This window comes from Scleropages formosus, chromosome 22, assembly GCF_900964775.1.
Source record: "Scleropages formosus chromosome 22, fSclFor1.1, whole genome shotgun sequence".
Classification (NCBI taxonomy): domain Eukaryota; kingdom Metazoa; phylum Chordata; class Actinopteri; order Osteoglossiformes; family Osteoglossidae; genus Scleropages; species Scleropages formosus.
The window spans coordinates 18066525-18090972 of record NC_041827.1 but is presented as its reverse complement, the minus strand read 5'-3'; the positions used below and the strand labels follow the sequence as shown (position 1 = coordinate 18090972).

The 24448-nt window shown below is 46.2% G+C and overlaps 1 protein-coding gene across 4 annotated transcripts in view; it reads left to right on the top strand.

The window, feature by feature from the left end:
• The window catches only part of iqsec1b (IQ motif and Sec7 domain ArfGEF 1b), a 186140-nt gene that overhangs the window by 122419 nt on the left and 39273 nt on the right, over nucleotides 1-24448 (top strand). Inside the window, exon 1 of one of the 4 annotated variants that reach the window (XM_029247788.1) lies at nucleotides 1945-2328. The exons of 2 other annotated variants lie outside the window; for them this stretch is intronic. In XM_029247788.1, coding sequence (XP_029103621.1) covers nucleotides 2282-2328 — 47 coding nt within the window. In that variant the 5' untranslated portion in view covers nucleotides 1945-2281. Of the gene's footprint in view, nucleotides 1-1944; nucleotides 2329-17755; nucleotides 17802-24448 lie in introns of those variants that run through there. One more of the 4 variants, XM_029247790.1, reaches the window with a different exon arrangement.

The window sequence follows — 24448 nt, the reverse complement described above, 5'->3', positions numbered from 1 at the left end:
ACAAGAATGTGGCAAAGGGCTCATCGGAGAGTGAAGGTTCTGTAACTCCACTGGCAGCACCAGTTTACATCTGACCTGTACCTGTACTTTACCATTCTTTACTGCTGCTTTTTACACATATGAAGAGTTTTTCAAGCCCCACTTGTGTCCTTGCAGTTAAAGAGCTGTGTCCACTATTGCTGGGATCAACTCCATCCTGCTGGTTGCTGCTCACCCCCGTCTTCCTCCTCCATCTTTTCCCGTCATCACTGTCTTTTTGAGAAAATCCAACCTTCTCAGGATGTGTCCAAAGTATAAGAAGCTCAATCTCATTGTTTGTTCTCCCAGTGAGAGTTACAGCCTGATTTGATCCAACATCCATCTGTTTCTTTTCCTGCCTGTCCGTGGTGTCCTTAGAAGTCCCCACCAGCACCTCAGTTCAGTGGGCTCCATGTGTCTCCTGTCCTGCCTCCACAACGTCCACCTTTCTCATGCGTATGGTTATAGAAAATATCATTGGTTGAACCATCCTCATCTTTGTCCTCATGGATCCATCAGCACATTTGAGGACCTTCTCCAGATCCTCACCATATCCTGATCTCAGTGGACCTCCTTTAGTGCAACTGTACCTTACTGTACTCTAGTGTAGGATACGGTACTTTATTGGTGCTCAACTGTACATTTAGTGGAACACTACTGTTGATATAGTTTACTGTTCCATGTTATACTCTTAGTGTCCTCTATTGTTATTGTATTTTACCATTACTGTACTCTTGGATTACAACATTAATACAACTTGCTTTACTGTATATTACTGCACTGTTACACTACTGTATGGTACATTATAGCACTCTTACACTATTGTATGGTACATTATTGCACTCTTGCGCTACTGTATGGTACATTACTGCACTGTTTCACACTATACTGTACATTGCTGCACTGTTACACTGTTGTATGGTACATTACAGCACTGTTACACTACTGTACAGTACATTACTGCATTGTTTCACTACTATACTGTTCACTGCTGCACTGCTACTCTACTATATGGTACGTCACAGTACTGTTACACTATTGTATAGTACATTACTGCACTGTTTGACTATTGTATTGTACGTTACTGTTCACTACTGCACTGTTACACTAGTGTACGGTACATTATTGCACTGTTTCACTACTGTAAAGTATGTTACTGCACTCTTACTCTACTATATGGTACATTACTACACTGTTTCACTACTATACTGTTCATTACTGCACTGTTACACTACTGTACATTAGTGTACTGTACCCTACTGTTCTTCCAGTGCCCTGACAAGTGCAAACAGACACTGAATGCCATTGCTGCAAGTTTCCTGGTCTTTTCTCCCACCTTCATTACTACAGCGCTGACACACACTTCGTCACACACCTGCAGACTTACACAGCTTCGTACTCTTTTTACTGTTTAAAAGTTCTCTGTAAGACCCTGTGTTTTACTCCAAAAATAATCTTGAAATTATTTGAAGCAGATGTTGCTGTTGGTTGCAGTCATCAGTGGTGTGTTGCAAAGGCCAGCAGGTGACGTAGTGCTGAGAGCTGTCACCTTGGCCTTGAAGGACCCGGGTTCGAATCCCATCTTCTGCTATAGCACGGTTGAGCACAGCACTTACCCTGAATTGATGCAGTAGAAATCACCATGCTGTATTCCTGGGTAAATCAGTGTTAGTCACTTTGGAGAAAAACATCAGTGAAAAGAATGAAAGTAAATGTAACAGAAGAGGAGTGCAAAATGAGCGAGGCCTCTCCGTGACTCGGCCCCCTGCTGGGAGATGTGTCACCGCTGGACTCGGGCCTCACGCAGTCGAGGGGTGCTGGCGCTTCCAAACACATGGTTTAGTTTGTGTTGCGGTGGTTGGGGGGGGTCGGGGTTTGTGGGATGCGTAATCCATGCACTCGCTTCTCTCCTGCTTATTCCGCTCTTGCGGGCGTCGCCTGAATTTGGAACCTGGGGTCGCTGGAGCGTTCGCTCCCAATTGGGCGGAGTGGTCGGCGGACTCAGAGCCAGAGAGAGAACCGCGGCAACATGAGCCGCCGGAGGGGAGAAATTAGTCATTTTGTTTGCAGACGTTTAAAGGGCCACGCTCTGCGGTGTGGAGAAGTGCCGGTTCCGCCCTGCTGACCCATTCGTTCCGCTGGAGCTCCAAAAGCTGGGGAGACGCACACTTCTCCCGTTCATACGGCAAGGTCCCGCCGCCGTGGACCGCAGAGCTCTTCTTCCAACAAGTTGGAAGGTCATCAGAAGCACCATGCCCCTGAGATGTGGAACCTGATGTGGAAGTACTGCATTTCGGTGCGGACAGTAAGGTAGGAGAGCATCGTGGCCGCGGGCTGTTGGTTTGGATCCGAGACCACGCCTTGGAGCGGGTATGTGAGCGGGGAATCCGTTTGGCCAACTGACATCCATAGCCGAAAACACACAACCTGATACACATCTGCTGTCTGTCGGAGGCACACGAATATTACACCCAGGTCTTCAATTCAGCTTTTTGTAGTGGGATTTCGCTTTACGTTGTTTGGTCTAACAGAATTCAATTTTTTTAAAAAAAAAAAAAGATTTTGTGTGATGCTCTTTTACCTGACATTTTTGTTCTGAAGTAATTCATGGTAAGGGGGTGTGGTGGCATGGTGGGCTTGGCCAGGTTCCACTCTCTGGTGAGTCCAGGGTTCAAGTTCTGGTGCCTTGAGATGGAGTGGCATCCCATCCTGGGTGTGTCCCCTCCCCTTCCAGCCTTATGCCCCATGTTGCCTGGTTAGGCTCTGGTTTGCCACAGCCCCACTCAGGACAAGATGTTTCAGACTGGGTGTGTGTAATTCAAGGTATTATGTTATACTGATTTACCATGATTTATTCAGCTAGGCAATTTTTACTGTGTGAGTTCAAAGTGAAGGATCTCGATCAAGGTACCATCACAGAAGGTGGAATTTGAACCCTGGTCTCCTGATCACAAGGCAGCAGCTGTAACCCTTACCCCTACCCCATCTGCTGCCCCTCTTTGGAAAGTTTGCGCAGTTTTAGCAACATTAACTGACTCGACATTTGGAATAGAGGTAAGAACAAGCAAATTTGTTTTTGTTTCATGAAATTTTATGTTTAGTCGCTTTTCTTCTATGCTAAATTATGAATAAATATAAGCAAGAATTAGTTTCAGAACAAGGAAGTCTCCTCTCTGAAAGCCGCATGTTCCACAGTCTCCAAACGGAGCTGTCGGCTCATCTGGAAACTTCTACCTCTATGGACATGTAGTCATAAAGGCTTCCTAAAAATACTCCCTAATTGTTCCTAAATGCTACACCCCAACCAGACTGCGACACTCCTCAACTCCTGCCCGCTAAGCGTTCCCACACCCAAGAGGTCCAAACTCAAAAAGCGCAAAGGTTTTCGGTTCTGGTTGCGATGTCGTGGAATGACTTCCCCGTGTCACTCAGAACTGCTGAATCTCTCCACATTTAAGAACGGTGTCAAAATTCACGTTTTTCAGACTGGATTCTCTGCTGTTCTCGTAAGTGCTCACGTTACTGTTTATGTTTAATAATTTTTTTTAAGAACAATTTCTTGAGTAGGAGGGGGGTGCGGTGGCGCAGTGGCGCAGTGGGTTTGAACCAGGTTCTGCTCTCTGGTGGGTCTGGGGTTTGAGTCCTGCTTGGGGTGCCCTATGAGGGACTGGTATCCTGTCCTGGGTGTGTCCCCTCCCCCTCTGGCCTTATGCCCTGTGTTGTTAGGCTCTGGCTCCCTGCAACCCTGTATGGGACAGTGTGTGTGTGTGTGTGTGTGTGTGTGTGTGTGTGTGTGTGGACTGGCTTGCAGAAGAGGTTTTATGTTACGTGTAAATAAATGAATTGGTGCAAAACGGAGGATGCAAACAAATAGGAGACAATAGAGTGCCAGAAAAAAACTGAGAGTGTGGTTACCCAGTCCCCACTATACATTGCAGCTCACAGTCTCAAACACCTGCTTGGCACAATTTTCGAATGCGGTTTCACTTTATCGCGCCGGCCCCAATTGTGGACTGGATGAAAGAAAATACGGACCGATTAACAATAAGCGCTATTAACCATCACGGACCGGATAAGTGAAAAACAAGATAGGCGACCCGATGATGGGGGTATGAGTGGATACTGGAAGATACCCGTATGCAATCTTTTTCAGCATATGCAATGATCCTTTTGCAGTCATGGCACATGATACTTGGTTTGTGCGGCATTCATGAGTGGGGAGCTACAGCTACAGTTTTAGAAACTGCATGTAACATCTTGTGTCATTCAGAGTATCTCCGTGATTTAATTTTGTGTCCAGTCGATGTTTACGGGCCCTTCGAGGCCAGTAGCAGGGAACAGTTAACTGTTGAATGCTTCTTACCGATTTGTGTTCGCAGACTAAAATTAGTGGCCGCTGGGTTCCCTGGGAAAGCTGCTGAGTCAGCGAATCAGCCGATCACCACCCATAAATTGCGCGCTCTGTAATTCAGATCAGCACGATTGGCCTGTGCAGCTCTTTGCGCCGTGTTTTGATCGGAGGCCTTCTTGCGCCGCTGGAGTCGGGCAGAGTGTGTGTTTATTGAAGTTGTAACTTGCATCTGGTGCAAGTCAAAATTCCTGCTTAAGTGCTGTACACCCGGAGAGTTTTCTGCGGCGACTCATTTCCTCGCGGGGGCCAGTCTACATGTTACGTGGCTTTTCCTCTCATGCCCTCGTGGCGTGCAGCTCCTTGTCGTACTTCTCGAGAATTTGAGAAGCCGTCAGCCAGCCAGCAAGCTCACGCAGAGGTGTGTTTACATTTATTCAGCAGACACTTTTGTCCAAAGCATCTTCCAATGAACTCTATGTAGTGTTATCAGTCCACACACCTTATTCACCACGGTCACTTACACTGCTAGATACACTACTTACAATGAGTCACTCATCCATACATCAGTTGAACACACTCTCTCTCTGTCACTCGCACACTATGGGTGAACCTGAACAGCATGTCTTTGGACTGTGGGAGGAAACCAGAGCACATTACATTTACATTTACATTAACATTTATTCATTTAGCAGATGCTTTTGTCCAAAGCAACGTACATCTCAGCAAAAGTACAATTTATGCATCACATTAAGAGAAAGAGACACAGCTGCGGACATGTGACTCAAGTAAACCTAGTTTGTTACCTACCACTTCCTGCACCGAGGTTCATCGTTCAAGTAGATGCATAAAACAAAGGACAGACAAATCCTGATACCCTCCTACCAATTTTTTTTTTTTTTTAAATATTGTAAGATACGCAAACAAGCAAATGCAATGCCGGAGTAGTGGCTGAATAAAGGCTTTATCTGGTGATGCTCATGAAGTTGCGGTGCATGAACAGTTTCACCATACATGAGCTAGAGAGATCTTGGGCAAAATGGGTCCAGAAAAGGTGAGTTTTCAGACCCTTCTTGAATGTAGACAGAGTTTCCACAGTTCTGAGTGGGAGGGGGAGGTCGTTCCACCACAACGGAGCCAGAACCAAGAACCTCAGTGCTTTACCTTTTGTTAAAAAGAGCACCCAGAGGAAACCCACGCAGACACGGGGAGAACATGCAAACTCCACACAGGCTGAGGGGGGTCGAACCCACGTCCTCTTGCACCATCCAGGCACTCTAAGACAGCAGCACTACTCATTGCGCCGCCCTGTTTTTAAGCTGCCCTGTGTTTAAACTCAGATTGTTGAGCATTCTTATGTACTTGAGGTTGTGGTAACAACCATATCCAGGAAAGGGCTGTCCTGTATCAAAATCAAATTTTAGTAAATTTAAAAATGACTTTATTCTGCTGCAAATGAGACACCAAATTTAGAGGTGCTGTGCTTGGTCAGTCTTGCATGGCTGTAAATCATGGTCAATAAGGAAGAACAACAACAGAAGAATATCATGTTGCCGCAGGAGGATGTTAATAATGCCGCAGACTGAACAACTGTGAACTGTGAAGGGAATTAAAAGTAGGATTAAAAAGAAGCGACTTCTTCGAGATCGTAGCAGAGCCAAAACGTCAATTCTGCGGCCACAGTATGAGGATGTCGGAAAATTACTCTTTTTTTTGCCCCTGGTCTTGCACAGACAGTTAGAGGGAAAACAGAGAGGGGCAGAAGGGGAATGCGATACAGCCTTTCCACAGTTTACAACCCTAACTCATTCCTGGAAATAATGGAAAAATGTTTACTTGTTTCAAGCTGGACCCAAGTATCTCAAAAGTCAACCAAAAAACAGAAATACAATAAGAAATATTATTATTAGAAATATTCACAAGAACCGTTACAAATATTGCATGTATGAACCTCTATGTAGTCTATTTATGGTGGAGGGAAAGGAAGGAATATCAAACAAAAATATTACAAATGTGAAAGATTATTCCTTTTTTCTCATAAATCACTTTATACATAATAAACAATGAAGTTATTGTTAGCTACTTAAGGAAAACAGTTGAGAAGGGGGCGAGCCAGAGAACAGCTGAGATTCGTTGAGGGCGTTCATTCCCGCAATGTTCAGTGACAGAAAGGTGTCTGCGTTGCACTGTTGGGTGCCAGCTGAAAAAGACAAAAATATTGATCATAAATCAGATTTAAACGTATTACGTTTATTCATATAGCTGCAACTTTTCTCCAAAGCACCTTATGCTTTTAAGATACGTATGATTATTTACTGATTTGTACAGCTGAGCTTTTTATTTGTTTTCTTACTGAAGCAGTTTAGAGTAAGTTAATGTGTGAGTGACAAAGAGAGTGTGTGTGTTCCACTGATGTATGGATGAGTGACCCAGTGTAAGTAGTGTATCTAGCAGTGTAAGTCATCGCGGTGAATAAGGTGTGTGAGCTCATAACACTACATAGAGTTCATTGGAAGTCACTTTAGAGAAAAGTGTCTGCTAAATAAATAAATGTAAGTGCCTTGATCAAGAGTTTTACAGCTAGTGGTGGGTTTCAAACCTGTGCCGTTTGGATCTAAAGACAGCAGCTCTAAGCACTGCACCTCCAACTGTCCTCACTGTATATGTTCAGTGGGTTCGCAAAAGTGAAAATTAGTTATCGGAACATTTGCCAATGAAGGAGGAGTTAGTACATATTTGGTCAATGTCTCTCACAAGACAGACTGCTGGGATCAAGGGAAACATCTTCACTGCGCAAGAGACTGAAAGACTGGGGTAGCAGGTGGCGTAGTGATTAGATCCTTCTCATAATCGCAAAGGACTTCAGGTTCAGGTCCCGTGCCGGCTGTAGTGCCCTTGATCAAGGTATTTAAACTGAACTAATACAGTAAAAATGACCCTGCTGTACAAATAGGTAAATCAGTGCAAGTAGCTTCATGCTTTAAGTCCCTTTGGAAAAAAGTGTCACGTAAATAAATGTAACAGTGATGGAAAATAATGATTGAGAACCTGTGCATGGTGCAAGCTCCCTGCACAGAGTGATGTGTTAGGGTGTATGTGTACGCTTGTGTGTCGGTACTGGCCTTGCCCCGCCCTCCCTGCAGGCGGATGTTGCCGAATACCGTTTGGACTGCACGCTGCGCCTCTCACACGATGCCTTTGATATTGGAGAGTAGGGCGTCTCCACAGGCTCCCGCGGGGGGAGGAGGGGGGACATTCCTGCCTCCTCACTCACACACGGAGCAGGCAGCAGTAAAGGCCAGCGGAGCAGGTCTGGCCTCTTGGTTCCAGTGTGGGCGAGATGTGTCCGGAACTTTCTTCTGAGAGTCCTGCGCTTTGACCGGCTGCCGTGTAACCCTGTCTACCCTATCTGGGCTGTAGAGCTGCACTGCTATCATTAATTTACTGTTTCTGTGGAGCACTAGCTGGGCATCGCTGCACTCCTCCCACACGCACAGACCCACAGGGTTGTTTTCGCTGGGGGGGCGTTGGCTCCAGCAGCAGACCTTTATCTAGAAGCCCGTCCTATAGGGCAGTAAACCTCCCCGGTTCCTGTGCCGGGGGGGGCCTGGGGTTGCCGTGCGGTCTGGTCGGGGTGGGCTGTGGTGCTGTGAACAGGCTCCGGGGCTTCACTCAGCTAGGGCACTGGGCCATTGCCAGGACATCCTAGTCTGGGAAGGCCATCAGAACTCCGAACGAGAGCCATCCCCCATGGAGATGTACCCCAGCGCTGGGGGCGTTACACTTCTCCCCTGAGGAGGGACACGACTCGCGGTTTTCCCCCTCAGCACCAACAACCAACAGACAGCTGGAAGCTGACACAGGGTCAGTGGAGAACTGGGTCCAGCGGCCGCTCAGCCGGTGAGTAAGGGCGTTTCTGAATTAGCAGGGGGTGCCGCACTGGGCCGGCTCCCTGACGTAGCCTTTCTCCAGCTTTCGTGTGTGTGCATAAGGACTGTGTGTTCAGTAAGAGTGTATGTTCGGTAGGAGCGTGTGGCCGAGTGGGTATGCGTGAATCCCGAGGGATCTCCCAGTTTCCTCATCGCCGCCTTTTCAGCGCTCTTCATGGTCACGCACCTTGTGCTGAACGATCCTGGAAGCTCTCGTGCAGACAGGCTGTTTGGTGTGTAAAGGTCATTGAACTGTATGATGAGTGATTTCTGATGGCATTGGTCATTTTAACTGAATTGCAGTACGTGGACCGTGGGTCACAGTTGCAGTTGTGTCTTTTTGTTTCAGTCCGATGATCGCTGGTCCTCGGGTTAGTCGGACAACAAAGTCCGAGCCCCTTCAGTTGACAGTCTTATTTTCTCTAAGAGGACCCAGTGATGAGGACTTGTCATTCAGTTAATATTACATGTTAATACTGTATATAGTAATGTATTAATATTTGGTTCAGTGTTAATACAGTATATAGGTAAAGGGATTCATGCAAATTTTGTTTCGGGCCTTTGTTATATTCAGTGTCTCACTGTGAGCGTTTCAGATTTCTCGACTGTCCCTCACAGTCCTCATTAAGTTTTATGAATATTTCAGTATTTGCGTCTCCGTTTTCAGTAAGGTAACGCGTGTCATGTTTTGTTGGCCTCGATAAACGAAGACGTGATGGGAAACACGTTTCTCCCTTCCCTCCTTTTAAAGTGGATTTTTTTCTTTTAAAGTTTTTGATGTCTCAAGCAAGGTGTCACAAAACTAACTTGGTCTTTTCGATGGGAATCAAAAAAGAAAGGAAATAACCCAATTTATCCATCAACACGAATACACCGGCTCTTCACATTATGAATACAGTTGGTACCGACAGTCTCTTTGTAACTCAGTTTGTCTTTAACTCTAAAGTCACGTTTAACACGAAACCACAATTTGTAAAAGATAAATAATTTTTAATGGGTTAGGTTCTGTAAAACCCACAGGAAAAACTATAATACATTAAGAATACTGCTATAATGAATTATATAATAACTATAATAAATTAAGAAAGCTTCCATTCATCCATGATCAATAGCTGCATACCCAGCATAAGATCACGGAGGTCCCTGGTGGTGCTTGTGGCGTAGTGGTTACTTACCTTTGGATCCGAAGGTTGTAGGTTGAATCCCCTCTTCTGGCTATATTACTCCCGAGCAGGGTTCCCACCCCAAACTGCTCCGGCAAAGTTACCCTGATGTACAAATGGATAAATAATTATAAAAAAAGTACTTGTAAGTGTAATAATTGTAACCTTAACATCATCAGTTGCTTTGGAGGAAAGTGTCAGTTAAATGAATGATTGCCCTGGAAATGGTGCATGATACAGGGTGCACCTCTGACATGAAGGCAATGCATCTTCTATTTCATTATTTTTTAACTTCAACAATTAAATTAACACTGAATTAAAATGACAGAAAACAAAAACCACAGTCTCCACAAGCTGCCACTCAGCACCACTAACCAGTTCATCACGTAGACATGCCAGCTTCAGGCAGCTTTCTTTCTTTGCTTATCGACACAATCAATAAAAGCTTAATAAAACAGATCCCACAATGTATTGGCGGGTTAGGCTTTGTAAAAGTCTTGGATGTAGCTGCAGTAAATCAAAGTAGGTGATTACATTTTTATCAACTGGGACCTACTTTGAGGTGACTGCGATGGACTGGTGTCCCATCCAGGGTGTACCCTACTTCACCATGCTCCCTGTGCTGCTGGGATAGGGCCTAGATCACCATGACCCTCACTGGGACAACTGAGTGTGTGTGAGTTAGTACTTTGAGGTGTAAATACTGTGTAGGTGAGCTGAATGAAGGCGATGCCACATTCTCATTGTGTTACTATTCTGTCTCAGTGCATTTTACTGCCAGTGAAACCCACACGCACATACACATTGACTGAAGCTGCTTTCCCCAAGTGCAGTCACGGCAAGCCAGAGCCTAACCCAGCAACACAGGGCGTAAGGCTGGAGAGGGAGGGGACACATCCAGGACGGAACAACAGTCCGTCACAAGGCACCCCAAGCGGGACGCGAACCCCAGACCCACTGGAGAGCAGGACCCGGTCAAACCCACTGTGCCGCCATGCCCCCTTCCAGTGAAACCCAGAATGCAGAAATGCGGGAAATTTTTGCTCCATAACAGACAGAATGTTGTATCTTTGTAAATTAATATCTCAGATGTTAGGAACACAAGATAGCAGAGCACTACTTTTTTACTACGGTCAGGAAGGCGGAGCGGGTTACGGAATTCTAGCAGACTAAAATCGGTTTACATAACATATCGTGCCGTTTATTGTGGCCATACTGAGATCAGAAAGTGTTGTTAACAAAAACAAACTGGACGAAACAGAACAATCATTTAACACGATAATTTGAGGCCGAGCTACAGGAAATCCTGCCCCTGTGTGCAGAAGCAGCAGTTTTTTCCCACACGGCACTCTCCCTGTAATGCAGCATCATGAACTTAGTGATACTTTTTAGACCTCTTTTTATTACCAGTTTTATTAGCAGCACCAGCTCACAGCAACCTACAGGCAGAAACAGATCGCGAAGAACACACAATATATCCACATACATAAAACAGGGGAAGAAGGTTATAATATTTCACAGGTATGATCATGTAGCACTGTCTAATAAGCTCTTGAAGGGTGTCCAGATGCTCTCAGATTCCTTTCAGTTGTCTTACAGATGAAATATTAATTTCTCCAGTGCAAGAAAATTAAACGCTTTGGTCATCCACATCTATCTACCTATCTATCTGTTCGTCTGTCCTTCCATTCGTCCGCCTGTCTGGCTGAATGACAGTCTAATAAAGAGTAACAACAGGTATCCTGTTATCCTCAGTCAACACTCTCCACCTTTCAGCCCATATGGACTGCATGACCAAGGTGACCACAGTGTGGACCAGGGAGCGGTCACTCCATCTTGCACAGAAGATGGCGAGAGGCTGTGAGGGCGTGTGCAAGTGGGAGGAGAGCTCCTTGATCATTGATCTTGGATCTGATGAACCCTTGGTTTCCATGGAGATCCGTATAGGAGCGTTCCACCTGCCGGGGTCCGAGCGATTCCATGTCTCCCGCTGCACGACAGGATGTTGGAAATCAGCGCTGTTCTTAGTCATGGTTTGGAAAGGCGACCTTTCCCATCGGAGGGGTCACACCCTGTAAGCCGTAACTGTGGGTAACTCTCTTAGGCGTAGAGGGCCGCACCAACTGGCTCTTAAACACCATGGCTCTCCTGCCTGGCAGAGGCCTTGGGAGTGTCTCTGTGTGTGTGTGTGTGTGTGTGTGTGTGTGTGTGTGTTATCTGAAGACCCCGCTGTCATTGCTAACAGTGCAGCCGTCAAATTCAGTTACATAATTCTTATAAACGTCGTTATTGGCGTACCGCTGCTGAAAGCACAGGGCCAGCGGTCACACAGACACTGCAGGGAGAGATAAGAGCAGAACTCTGACCGCTGTGGCCGAGCTCCTTAACTACAGTCCCAGGGGCATCCGCTCAGGAGGGTTCTGAGCCTTTTGGGCCCGAAACCATGAGGTTCAGCTCACAGCCTTGAGTCTTCCCTTTTGCAGCAAGGTACTTTTAAGTTACCCTACTGTATACCGTGGTATTCCAGTGTCCGTGTTTTGTCCCATCATCTGAATTTCTGCGACGGAACCCGGAGCGCCAGTTCACTTCACCTGCAACAGTGCAGGTGACTCCAACAGGTAGCCGTGTGCGCAGGTATGCAGCGCGGAATAGGGAGCCCACTGTTTTCATACCGTTTCTTTAATCGCTACGGCAACAAGGTCACCGGTGTCTCTTACAGGATGGCCTGTTTTTCTCCTTCTGATTCTAGTTCCCAAAACAAAGAGAAAGAATAACAGTGTGATCGGAACGCCCGCCTGTTTCCGGGCCGCGGCTCACATCGCTCCGGCTCCACGCCGACATGTGAACAGCGCCCGTGGAAGAGGACCGGTCATCTCTGCGTGACCTCTCACTGCTCCTCTGGGATCGAGAGAAAACACGCAGCTGCCGTGCAGTTAATGCTAAGTCAGCAAATGGGAAGCAGCAAACGCGGCCGCTGGCATTGCGTGTTCATCCAGTAAACAGTCAGGTGACTAGTCTGCCAATCAAAGAGCATCTTTTTTGGGTCTGTAGGTGATACACGGCTCACTTGTTACAAATTTTTAAAAATACAAGTTTTCCCAGTTTATTTGTTTATATTTAATTGCATTTTGTTCACCAATCTGTTTTCCACACATTCCCTTTTTAAAGGAGGGAATGTGAGGTAAAGGAATCCTATTTTGGCACCGCATTAATTCAGCTGCTTTGCTCAATGTTTGTAGCTCCTGTCTTGTGTTCCCTAGTGCCGACGATCAATAACAAGCTACAGAACACTGGACATGTTTATGAGATGTATCAGTCAGCAAAGAATAAGAATTTTTGAGGACATCTTTTGTTAAAACTTAACAAAAGTGACTTAAGTGACTAAGTGATTAATGTGACTTTGGACTTACGAACAAAATGTGTTATGAACAGATTTCTGGTGCCAGTGTTTCTACGTTCTGTGTACCAGTGAAACATCTGCACAAAACAGAGGGACAGATGAAAGCAGCTCGACTGTGAACATTAAGCGTATTTCTCTAGGCAGGAGGGCATAAGCCATGAAGTGTTTTATTTTTAGGGTTACATACAACTGTTGCTCGTGATACATTTGATACATTTCAATTATTCCACAAACCGGCGCAAAAACAAAGTGCTTTTTCGGTCCTGTTATGCCAAACTGATCAAAGGTGTACGCTGATGTCGATGTCATAAAGACAGTCCCTCCCCCCCGCATGAAGTTTATGGTTCACTGTCAGCACGGCATCTCCAGCTCTCAAACATCTTTAGGTCTCAAACCCCTTCACTTGCTGGCTTTCTGCTGCTCAAGGGCCAACGAGGAAAGAGGAGCAGATGAGTTTGTTTGCCGCCGCCTCGGAAAAGGGGAGTGATGCATGATGTGCGTCCTTCCACGTGTGCCCTATATTCATATATGATCGTTTTTTAATTTTCATTTTGCTGCTTGTTCTAAGAGGACTTTGCTAAAAAGAGCAAAATTTGTAATGCTGCTATTTGTGGATGATGGAGAGCAACCTTAATTACATAACCTTGATCAAGGCACTTACCCCGAATTGATCCAGTAAAAATTACCCTGCTGCATCAATGGGTAAATCAGTGTAAGTTAGTTAACATTGTTAGTTGCTGTGGAGAAAAGTATCAAATAAATGAAAACATGTAAATGTGCAGCCATAGGGGCCACATGGGGGGGTGTGGGTTCAAGACAGCTGGAGGTGGAACAGCCCCCCCCCCCCCAGTGGGTGGCCTCCATACAGTGATCTGTCTCACTGTATTAATGTAAAGCATCTAGCTTGATTGGCTTTTGATGTGGCAGTACGTGTGTGTGTGTGTGTGTGTGTGTGTGTGTGTGTGAGCGTCCACGTACTGTTGTGCCTTGTTATACAACATAAATCACAAGGCACTTTCAAAAAGAGCTGGTACACTAGGGATCCACAGCAGATGATTCATCCCAGTCAGTAGATAATGGCTTTTGGGGGATTAATGGACATCATGGCCACCAGGAGGCGATGCTGAGCTTTATGTCCCTCTCGGGGGTGTGTCTACACAGCATCATCATCATCATCATCATCCATTACAGTTTGAAAAGTGCATAGCAATAGATGTTCACAAGGCCATCAGTCAGGTTAATAACTGCACCCCCCGTTCATAACCGTTGTCGTATCTGTTTTCTCGGATGTTCAGCGGTCAATCTGGTCACATTCATCTGCGCTGCCACATGAAATATGTTTTTTTTTGTCCTGAAGCAGAAGGTCTTTGGGACCATTGGAGTTCTTGCAGAGAAAAAGTTTTGATCTTCCACGGTGACCCAAGAATTGGAGGAACGGGTTAATGAAACATAACCGGGTTGTTTTCCAAAGAGCAGCTCGCTTTGTGGGGATCAGCCGGATTTGTGTTTTCATCTTCTGCAGAGAAACGGAAGGAACGATTTGGCTGCCTTTGAACCCAAAGGTTGCAGATTCAACTCCCACCTCCAGCTCTAGTACACTTGAGCAAGGTACTTACCCTAAATTGCTCCAGTAAAATTATCCAGCTGTATAAATGGGTAAATAATTGTAGGTACATTAACACTGTAAGTTTCTTTGGAGAAAAGCATCCTCTAAATGAATAAATGTGATGGAAGTGTAAGAACACAGTTAAGGCTGGAAGTCTGTTCATAACTCGGTCTGTTCGTATATCCAAAGTCACAAAGTCCGCCTACAATTAAATCAATAAACCGGGAAACGTTTGTAACTTCAAAAGGTTATGACTCAATTCCAGCTCGAGGAGTCGTGTGATGTGTGTGTGGAGTTTGCTGGCCAGTGAAAAGTCAATGAACACTTCTGGAGGAGTGTGTCTTCCACAGGGACGGGAGCGCGGTGTGCTGGCAATATGCCAGGCGTTGTGTGCATATGTTCATATCCCCCTCAGTATTCAGACTTCATATTTATTTTTAGAAATGTCAGCAGGGGCGGGATGTGCATAAGTGCCACATTTGGTAAAACAGTGTTCATAATAGTGCTTCATAATAGTATTTACAGTTATGCATTTGCGTGGCCCAGTCGTTGTGTGTGTGTGAGCACGCGGGGGGAGGGGTGGCTTCAGATTGATGTGTGTATAATAAATAATACTGTGAAAAAATGCAAGCCGTGCGTTTTCAGTGGGCCATTTGGCTTTTTCCGTTCCCATCGCTGCGGTCGGAATAGCGAGTGGCTCGCGGTCAAACGCTGGAACATCTCAGCAGAGCTTCTGTGTTCACCACGTCTTCTGGAGTTGGGTTGCGTGACGTGAACGTTGTGACACTCGAGTTTTTCCTCGGAAGGCGATTGTTGAAAAAAAGGGGGTTCGGACCAAGTTCTTCTCATGATTCCTCGCAGTCCTTGAGTTTGAGTTTTTATTCACGTATTCATTTGTCTCACACTTTTCTCCAAAGCAACTTACAGCATGAGGTTTGTAAACTGAGATACACTGATTTACCCTTTGATACAGCAGGGTAATTTTTACTGTATCGTTTCAGGGTGAGTACCTTGATCAAGGGCACTACAGTAGGAGGTGGGATTGGAACCTGCTGCTTGATTTCTCAGTCTCCTCGTCCTTGTCCTCCCTTTCCCTGGGAGCAGAGGACAAAGGGGGCGGGGCTTGTCGATGTAGTCTCTGGACCCCATTGCTGTACCCTTGGTTGTGGTGCGAGGGAAGGGTGGCAACGTTTTCCCAAACAGCGAAATAAGAGGAGCCGGAGAACATCGTCGCAACACGACTGCATTTTGGTACCAGTTCAGATAGATGTGCTGTTGTCATCGTGCTGCTAAACTTTCCATTTGGCCGTTACGATCTGAACGTGTGTCAGTTATAAACCGCCCTGTTGCTGCGTCCGGTCCGTGGGGTCGCGGGGGAGCCGCTGTGCGGTGGCGCCCTCTACTGCTCATTCCTCAGTCATTCCCTTTGGGCTACAAAACCGCAAGACAAGAGAGAAAATGATCAGAAATTCCTCGTTGGAGTCATTTGAATAGTTCATATCATCACTGTTGGTTACGGGTGGAGAGCATGCAAATGTGTCGACTCGCCATCGGCGTCTGGAATCGAGTGCAGCTCGGTGGCACAAAACATCTCACCGCAGCCATTGTCACGTATTATGCTCATGTGACATGTTTATCCGAGGTCACTTATTGTGGTAGATGAGCAGCTTTACACTTTATTACCCATTCATGCAACAGGGTAATTTTTACTGTATCAGTTCAGAGTAAGTACCTTGATCAAGGGTGCTTGAGGGGGATTCCGAGCAGGTTTTCTCTGAACTGATACAGTAGCATTTACCCTGCTGTGTAAATATCTCTGTACAAACCTCAATTTGGCAAATGCGTTGAGTGAAATGTATATATGCAGTAACAATAGTAAACAGTGGTAATACCTGTAAAAAGCAGAGAGAGGTCCCCCCCCATTTGAGGCAGGGCGACACCTGGCGATCCAAGGCGAGAGGTTCGAGCAAGGAAGGTGGAAGAGGGCAAGGGGCCCCTGCTGCTGTCCCTGGGGCCCCGGGTCCGACACAGCTGGCTAATGCTGAGCTCAGTGTGCAGGGAAAAAAAGCATACAGACCGAAAGATGAAAGAATATAAAGGCAGCGTGTGTCTAAAACGGGCTCTGTGTAGAAGTGAGAACAACTTTGTTCCCACAAAGGCAGCTCAAGCTCATTTGCATAATTGCTGTCTAGTTAATTAGATGCATCTCATTGTTATTCCTTCCAATTTCCCAGGGATGACACCTTTCAGTTTGTAAATCAAATTTAACTTTTCATACGAAAGGAGCTCAGTTACATGCCGTGAGCCTGTTTGGACTCCTTTAATAGCAGATTTGCAGTTGAGAAAAATTTTGACGGGGATCGGTGTGTTTTTAGATTTGTGTCAGAAATACTGTCCCAGTCTAGGGGAAAACGGAGGAATTAGGGCAGCATTTCCTGCAGAACAACGGAAACATTTTTATGGTTCTGTCCCACAAGGTACAGCAGCCCAACAGCCACGTATTTACTGTGGTTACTGCACCGCTGGGGCCTGTTTGGCAGGCCTCGGTCATATTTTCACCATAAAACGGCTTCACTGGTAACCCCACACATTGGAGGTGAGAGGAGAGACCCCCCATGACCTCTGAGGGTCATTAGGGAAGCTGGATGGAAAGAAAAGACACTGCTGAGGTTGTACCAACAAAACACCCTTTACAGACTGCAAATTCCCCCCCTCCTGATTCTTGTGAAGACCCCCATGTGAATATTCGGGAGCCGACCCAGGGAACACATTCACTTCTAGAAAAGACACCCATTTTCCGCGGTTGGACGCTCCGGTGGCACTGGTGACGTCAGTGGGCCATTTTTCTCAATCCTCGTTCTCATGTAAGGTGGCGTTTAGCTCGGTCGCTTTCCTGCCAAGACTGCCGCCTTATGACCAGGAACGGGACATACGCCCTTTGACCTTGCAGCTTCAAAATGGACAAAAGGGCAGTCAGGATGCAAGTGAATCAAGGGGTGGGGAGGCTTGGAGCGAGCACCGGCGGGATGATTGGAGCCCAGAAGGGACTGGGAATGGGTGCGAGGTAGAGGGAATGGTTAAAACAGACAGGTAGGAGGAGGGAGGATCAGAGAGAAAGAGCAGGGGAAGGGGAAAGTGGGGAGGGTGCAGGGAGAGAGAGAGTGAGAGAGACAGAGAGAGAGGCATAGAGATAGAGAGAGAGGGAGAGAGACAGGGGGGAGCCAGGCCGCCCCGCCCAGCCCATCCCATTGGCGTTGGGGTCGATGTGCCGCTCAGTGGATCGTCCAGCCGCTGTGCTCCACGGCTCCCCAGCGCTGCGTCGGCTGCCGGCTCACAGGTAGGTGGGACTGGAATGGGAAAGGAAGGTGGGGGGACTGGGGGAATAGTTCATCGGCATCCGCGCTCCCGTTGCAGTGGCTCCTGTTTGCATCGGCAGCACAGACTGCAGCGCTGGGGGCTGGGGTGATGGTGGTGGGGGGGAGCCAGTACCGGCTGCTACTGCTGCTACTGCTTCTCTAGGCTGATGTCATCGGCTGTGAGAGGCTGCATGGGTGGGTGGGTGGGGGGGTACTCCGGACCAGCTCCAGGAGCTAAACCGGCTCCAGTATGGTCCTGCAGGGGGTGTGTCCCCCGGATGTCCCAGTAGAGCCCTGCAGAGACAAATAGCGCCCAGTATCGAATTTGCGTTGATTCCTTAACTACCTGTGCAGTGGGGCTGCCGTGGGGGGTCCTGCACCGGTCCCAGCGCAGGCAGTGCTATCAGCCTACGTTCCTCTCTGCTCGGTGCTACATGTCACACGAAGTTGGATGCGAACGCATCAGCCGGCTCGTTTCCTCGTCCCCAGGTCAGGGTGGGCGGCGTGGGCACAGATCAGGCGGCATTAATGTGCTGATGATGCGACAGTAGCGGAATTCTCCGTGACCCCAAATTTCAGTCTTGCAGGATTTCCTGTTCTCACCAGTGTTGCTTTGCACACATGTATTTCTTCACATCTGCATATTGGAAAAGATTGATACAGCTGTTTGAATGCATTCAAATTTATCTGGTACTTTTCTCCAAAGCAATTTACAGCATTAAGCTGCTTACGCTGATTTACTTACCTACAAAGCAGGGTAATTTTAACTGTGTCAGTTCAGTGTAAGCTCCCTGATCAAGGTTACAACAGCAGGAGGTGGGATTCCAACCTGCAACCAAAGATCTAAACGTTAACCACTATGCCACCTGCTGTCTCATATTTTAGTATGTCATCATTTTAGTTTGTCATAGTGTCATTTTTCATTTTTTTAGGAAATCTACATTGCTTTAGTGCTACAGGAAAGGGGTAGTTACGAACCACTGACACATGCTTTTTCATAAAGTTATATGCATGAGATTTTTTTGACCCCTCCCCAGAAATCTGTACTGCGTGATAATTTGTTTCAGCTTCAGTTTGACGAGTAAAAACGGTAAAGACTTTGCTGTGATGACTGTGAATCACCATCCAGAGGAATCGATGCCCTTGAAAGAGCCTTGAGCAGCTTCTGATGTGTTTGCTTTTGAGAGTAACAGACACAACGTGTGGCACTGGCCGTTACAGGTCAGTGCCCAGGATCGCCACAGACAGCCATGTGCCGTGACCGATGGCGGTAGACTGGCTGTGCAAGAACCCACCTGATCGCCACTGTTTTCCCTCCACGGAAAACTAGAGTCGTGTGGCACTAAAACGGCCTACGGACATCGTGAGCCTCGGTGAGGCCGATATGGGTGCGGGAACAGCTGCTTGAGTCACGCGGTAAACGTGTGGCGGATCACGGCCCACCCCTTTAGTCTTGATCAGCGCTGTGTGCCACACTCCTCTTCCTGCCTAAATATTAGAGACGGAGCTGGGGTCACATACTTCCTGTCAAAGTGTCACCACTACATTTACAGTGATTCATTTAGCCAACACTTTTCTCCAAAGCAACGTAGCCTGTTAAATGTGTATATTAAGGTTCTAATAAACTATATTTATTAACCATCATTTATCTCACACTGTTCTGCAAATTGCCATACAGCTTCATACAATGAGCTTACCCATTTGTACAGTAGGGTAGTTTTTACTGTATCCATTCAAGGTGCATACCTTGATCTAGGGAGCCACTGCAGGTGGTGGGATTCAAACCCAGGTCCTCAGAATACAAGGCAACAGCTCTAATCGCTACACCACCTGCTTCCTTTGTACTGTGACCTCTGTGCAAATAGAGCCTTTTGCAGTTTGAACTTGTAAAGTGGTTCATCATGTCAAAACGAGACATTGCTGTGCAGCCACTAAAGAAGCTGGCTGGCGCCACCCTAATGGTTTGCAGTGACTTTTGTCTTGGGATCAAGCAAAAAATGCCCGCAGCTGCCTTTGATGCCGCGGCAGATCGATGTTGGGATTGATCGATAACTGTCCTTAGAAAAATTTTTAGAGGAAGAGCAGTCCGCGGCGCTGCCATTAAGACAGAAATGCACCCCGTCATGTGGAAAAGCATGACGTTCAAATGCGATTAGCCAATGGAGTGCTGAGGGAACTATGGTTCGTGAAGTGTGTAAAGTGATTCACACTTCTTGTTTTGCACTATATCACACTTAAATCGCACCCTCAGCCTTTGAACTCTCCTCTGCTCATGTGAATAAGGCTGTTTGCTTGTCCCTCATGTAACAGGGCCCGTGCAAAAAAAGCAAAACCAATGCAGCAGCTTACGAAAATATATACCATTTTTTCTGTACAGCAGGCTTATTATTCAGTTCAAAGGCATTTGTCCCTGTTAGCATGGTAATTTTACTTCCACAACAGGCATTTTATTCTCTTCCTAATGTGTTTCACTCCGAAAAACTTATAGACATTATGCTTCTCCCGTAACAAAACCATCTACTTTATGCACTTCCTGCTTCCTACTTCCTGTCACATGGACAGTGGCAGCCAATCACAACGCTGATTATGGTAAGCCTAACTGAATGAAAACAGCAGAATCCAGGCAAACGTTTAGAAAGTTTATAAATGTTTAAATTTTGACTCAGTTATTTAAATCATAGCTCTTATAACACAAACGTCCTCGAATTACTATGAATGAAGTGTTTCTCTTGTGGTTTAAGAATCTGAAAGCGACACCAGCAGTCCAGCATTTATTCACTCGGCTGCACAATTCCTGATGCAGTGTTAAGAATTTGGACAATAAGGGATAAAATCGAACGTTTTTGTTACAAAAATTATACAATATGTTAAGAGTTGTCAATTTTACGCACAAAAAATGCCTCGTGGTTAATTTTTAATTTCAGCTAGCACTCTTATACCCTTACTTCTTTACCACTGAATATGAGGGTAATAGGTGGTGCAGTGGGTTGGACCAGGTCCTGCTCTGCAGTGGGTCTGGGGTTCAAGTCCTGCTTGGGGTGCCTTGCGATGGACTGGTGTCCTGTCCTGGGTGTGTCCCCCTCCGGCCTTATGCCCTGTGTTGCCGGGTAGGCTCCGTGACCCCGTATGGGACAAGCAGTTCAGAAAGTGTGTGTATAATGGTAATTTTTATCCCCTCACAACAGGAATTTTTTGCATGAAGCCACCCTGTCATGTGAGCTGTGGCTCTGTTGCAATAATCTTAACTATGCTAAAAGCCGTGGCATCCTGTCAGAGAGCAACGGATGCTGCTGCTCTGCGGGTGACCTGTCGTGGCGACACGTGCCATCATTAGAAACTTAATTTAAGGAACTGGACCACATCGAGCTGGAGGATAATGATGAGCTCTCCTGCTGTCCGCTGCCAAAAGTTTCATTTTTATATTAAATCTTTGCGAGGGATTTTCTGATGTGTAATTTCTGTAATAAGCTGTGCTGACTCATTCTATGTTTGCGCCAGGCTGTGATTATTAACCTTGATATGGACAGAGCCCCTTGTGTTCTACGGTCCTTTGGCAAACGCTGGGGAGGTGGCACACGGGGCCCTCAGGAAACAGCCCAGGGCTCTGGCAGCAGTTTAGCACAGAGCCTTCCTGTGACACCAGCAGCGTGACGGTCATCCCTGGGTCCGTCATAGACCTCTGGGTGGAAAAAATTATTTTGGACTTTTATCTAGCTGCTGCCTTTGACCAAGGTGACTCACGATATGGTTTGTAAATGAACCTACCTGCAATAATATACTCATTTGTACAGCAGGGTAATTTTTACTCTTTCAGTTCAGGGTAAGTGCCTTGCTCTAGGGTACTGCAGCTGGAGCAGGGAGTCAAACCTGGCTTCTGTTTTTCATTGATTCTAACCACTGCACCACCTGCTGCCCCAGCTCTGCATCATGTTTCCCTCTGGTTTGGCTCCGACAGTTACTGGTATACTGGTACTGGTATATACAATAATGTCAAGTGACATGTATAAACAATCTGTAAAGTGCAGGGAGGGGGGTTATTCAAGATTTAAATAAAATTAATAATTAATTTGTTATAATTTCTGTCTTTTATTTTCCAAATAATAACACTTACACTGTAGAGAATGACTTTAGTTGAAGAAAATGTCAGTTGATCCAAAATGATGATGGACATGTCGAAAATTAGCATTTCCACAGTTAGTTATGTTGAAAGTTGAATAGATTCCCTCCATCGCATTATACGGATTCTTTAAGGTCTTAATTAGAGCTGAAGTTCCCACTGTGCAAGGACTTCATAGACACCCTGTGTTTCAAACCGTTGACTTGTGTGAAGGCTCGCTCTCTAGTGCCCCTGGGTGCTGCCAGTTTTCCAGAAAAATCAGGCGTTGTGTTAATATTCGTGTTAAATATACGGTCCTGTACATGGATTCCGTTGTTTAAAAATTCCTTTGACTGTTGGGGAATACGTACAGTGTGACACGGTCCAGTGACTGGTGGCATTTTTCCATTTTCCAAGCACATACACACACACACACACATATACTGGCTGTCATTGCATACCTCCTGTTCCTCCATCCTTTGCCAGAGAAAACAGTAAATGAGCTCTTTTTCCAGCCTTCGTGGAAAAGCCGCCTTCCTGCCGCCAGGCCTGTCGTGTGGGTGCCGTCCCCTTTGGTTCCAGCCCTTTAGAGTGGGGATGCCAGTGAGCACCGAGGGGTCTCAAGGTCCTGCTTCACCAGTGTCATTTGGTGGCTGCATCAAGAAACAGGCTTATGGTGGAAACGTCTCAATCCGTTTGAGATGTTGCTGCTGGGGAGGCTCCTTGGACGAGCAGATCAGTACCCGGAGAAAGCCGCTGTTCCCGTTGAGCCTTGGGCTATCATATGCACCACTTATACTTTAATCCAGTTATTCACCTGGATCTCTTCTCCGGAAACAGTTTGCGTTGAGTACCTCAGGAGTAGGACCCCCTTGGACTTTAGCATTTAGCCTTCTGGTGAAAAGTACACTCTGTTTCCCACAATGCAACTATTCCTGCTGCATTCTGGGATGTCAATGATCAGAGTTTCAATATGGACCCACCAGGTGGTGTAGTGGTTAAAGTGTCAGCCTTCCACTTGAAGATTCAACATTCAAATCCCACTTCCTATTGTAATTCCTTTGATCGAGCTACCCCGAATTGATGTGGGTAAAAACTACCCTGTTGTATAAATGGGTAAATCAGTGTAAGTAGCTCAATGTGTAAACTTGATGCTCTAAGTCACCTTGGATGAAAGTAGTTAACATTCTGCCTGTGGACTTGAACTGCTGTTGGACAGCAGAGTCTGCATTGTGCTCGCTTCTGCTTCCTGCCCACAGCAGGGACTCTCAGTGACTCATAGATCACGGCGGAATTTGTGGATTTATTATGAAAAGGTGGACAGCACACCTGTCGCACTCAGCAAGCTCATTAGGATGCTCGTCTCTCTCGTCTGAACCGTGTCTGGAAAGTTCTCTTCCCCTGTACCCTTGAAAGTAGCACTGGCAAACCGGCACCGAGTGAGTTCCATTCCCCTGCCCCCTTGTGTGTGTGTGTGTGTGTGGCTCTACGCTCCAGACAGTGTGTAGGTAATGGAGGGTGGAGCACGAGGGATGGAAGAATACAGATCTCCTCAGCGACATTGTTACACAGCGTTACACCTGTGCTGAACATTGTTTGCCTTTCCGCTTCTTTCTTAGTTTAGTGCATGGAAACACCTCTGCATCTGAGGCTAACAGTTTTAATCCTGGGATTTACAAAGTCTGGGCCTGAGGCTAATGGGGTTGAGACCCATTTAACAAGGGCTCCACGTGGGAGTAGCAAAACATGCTTATAAGACTAACAAGGTCTGAACTTAACAAGGGCTGCACCTTAGACTCTAAAAGTGTGTTTGAGATTAACAAGGCCTGAGATTGAGACTAGCAAGATGTGGGATCGTTATGGTCTGCATGGGAGACTGAGGTTTGCAGCAGTTGGCTGCTCCTGACGCTGACAACGTCCTTCTGAGATTAGCACAGCCAGAACCTACAACTAAAAACCAGGACAGACGTTTCGGAGTCTTTTTTTTTTCTTCTGTTCTTTACACGCGCAGTCTTTGTCACTTTCCATCACAGATGTGTGTCTGTGTGTGTCCATGTGCGTATGTGTGTTTGTGCATACGCACCTTTATCATGCCAGCAGGTGGTGTAGTGACTAGAGCCACTGCGTTTGCCCTCAAGTGTCACAGGTTTGACTCCAACTCCCAGCTATAGTGCCCTTGATCAAAGTGCTTACCCTGAGCTGATGCTGTAAAAATTACCTTGCTGCTTAGATGGGTGTAAGCAGCTTGGTCAAATATAACATCATCTGAAAAAAAAAATAAATGTTTGCTCTTACAAGTTTTGCAAAAAAAGAGGACAGTTCTGTCCCTATTGTACCGCACCCCACTTTGCATTTTTTGTGTGTTAAGATGAATATTTACATTTACATTTTTTTTATCTGACACTTTCATCCAATTCAGCTTACAGTGATTTACCAATTTATACAGCTGTGTATTTTTTAATTAGCAACAGAACAGATCAGGGTCTCAAAAATACAGAGATGTGTAATAAACTATATATATAATCCATATGC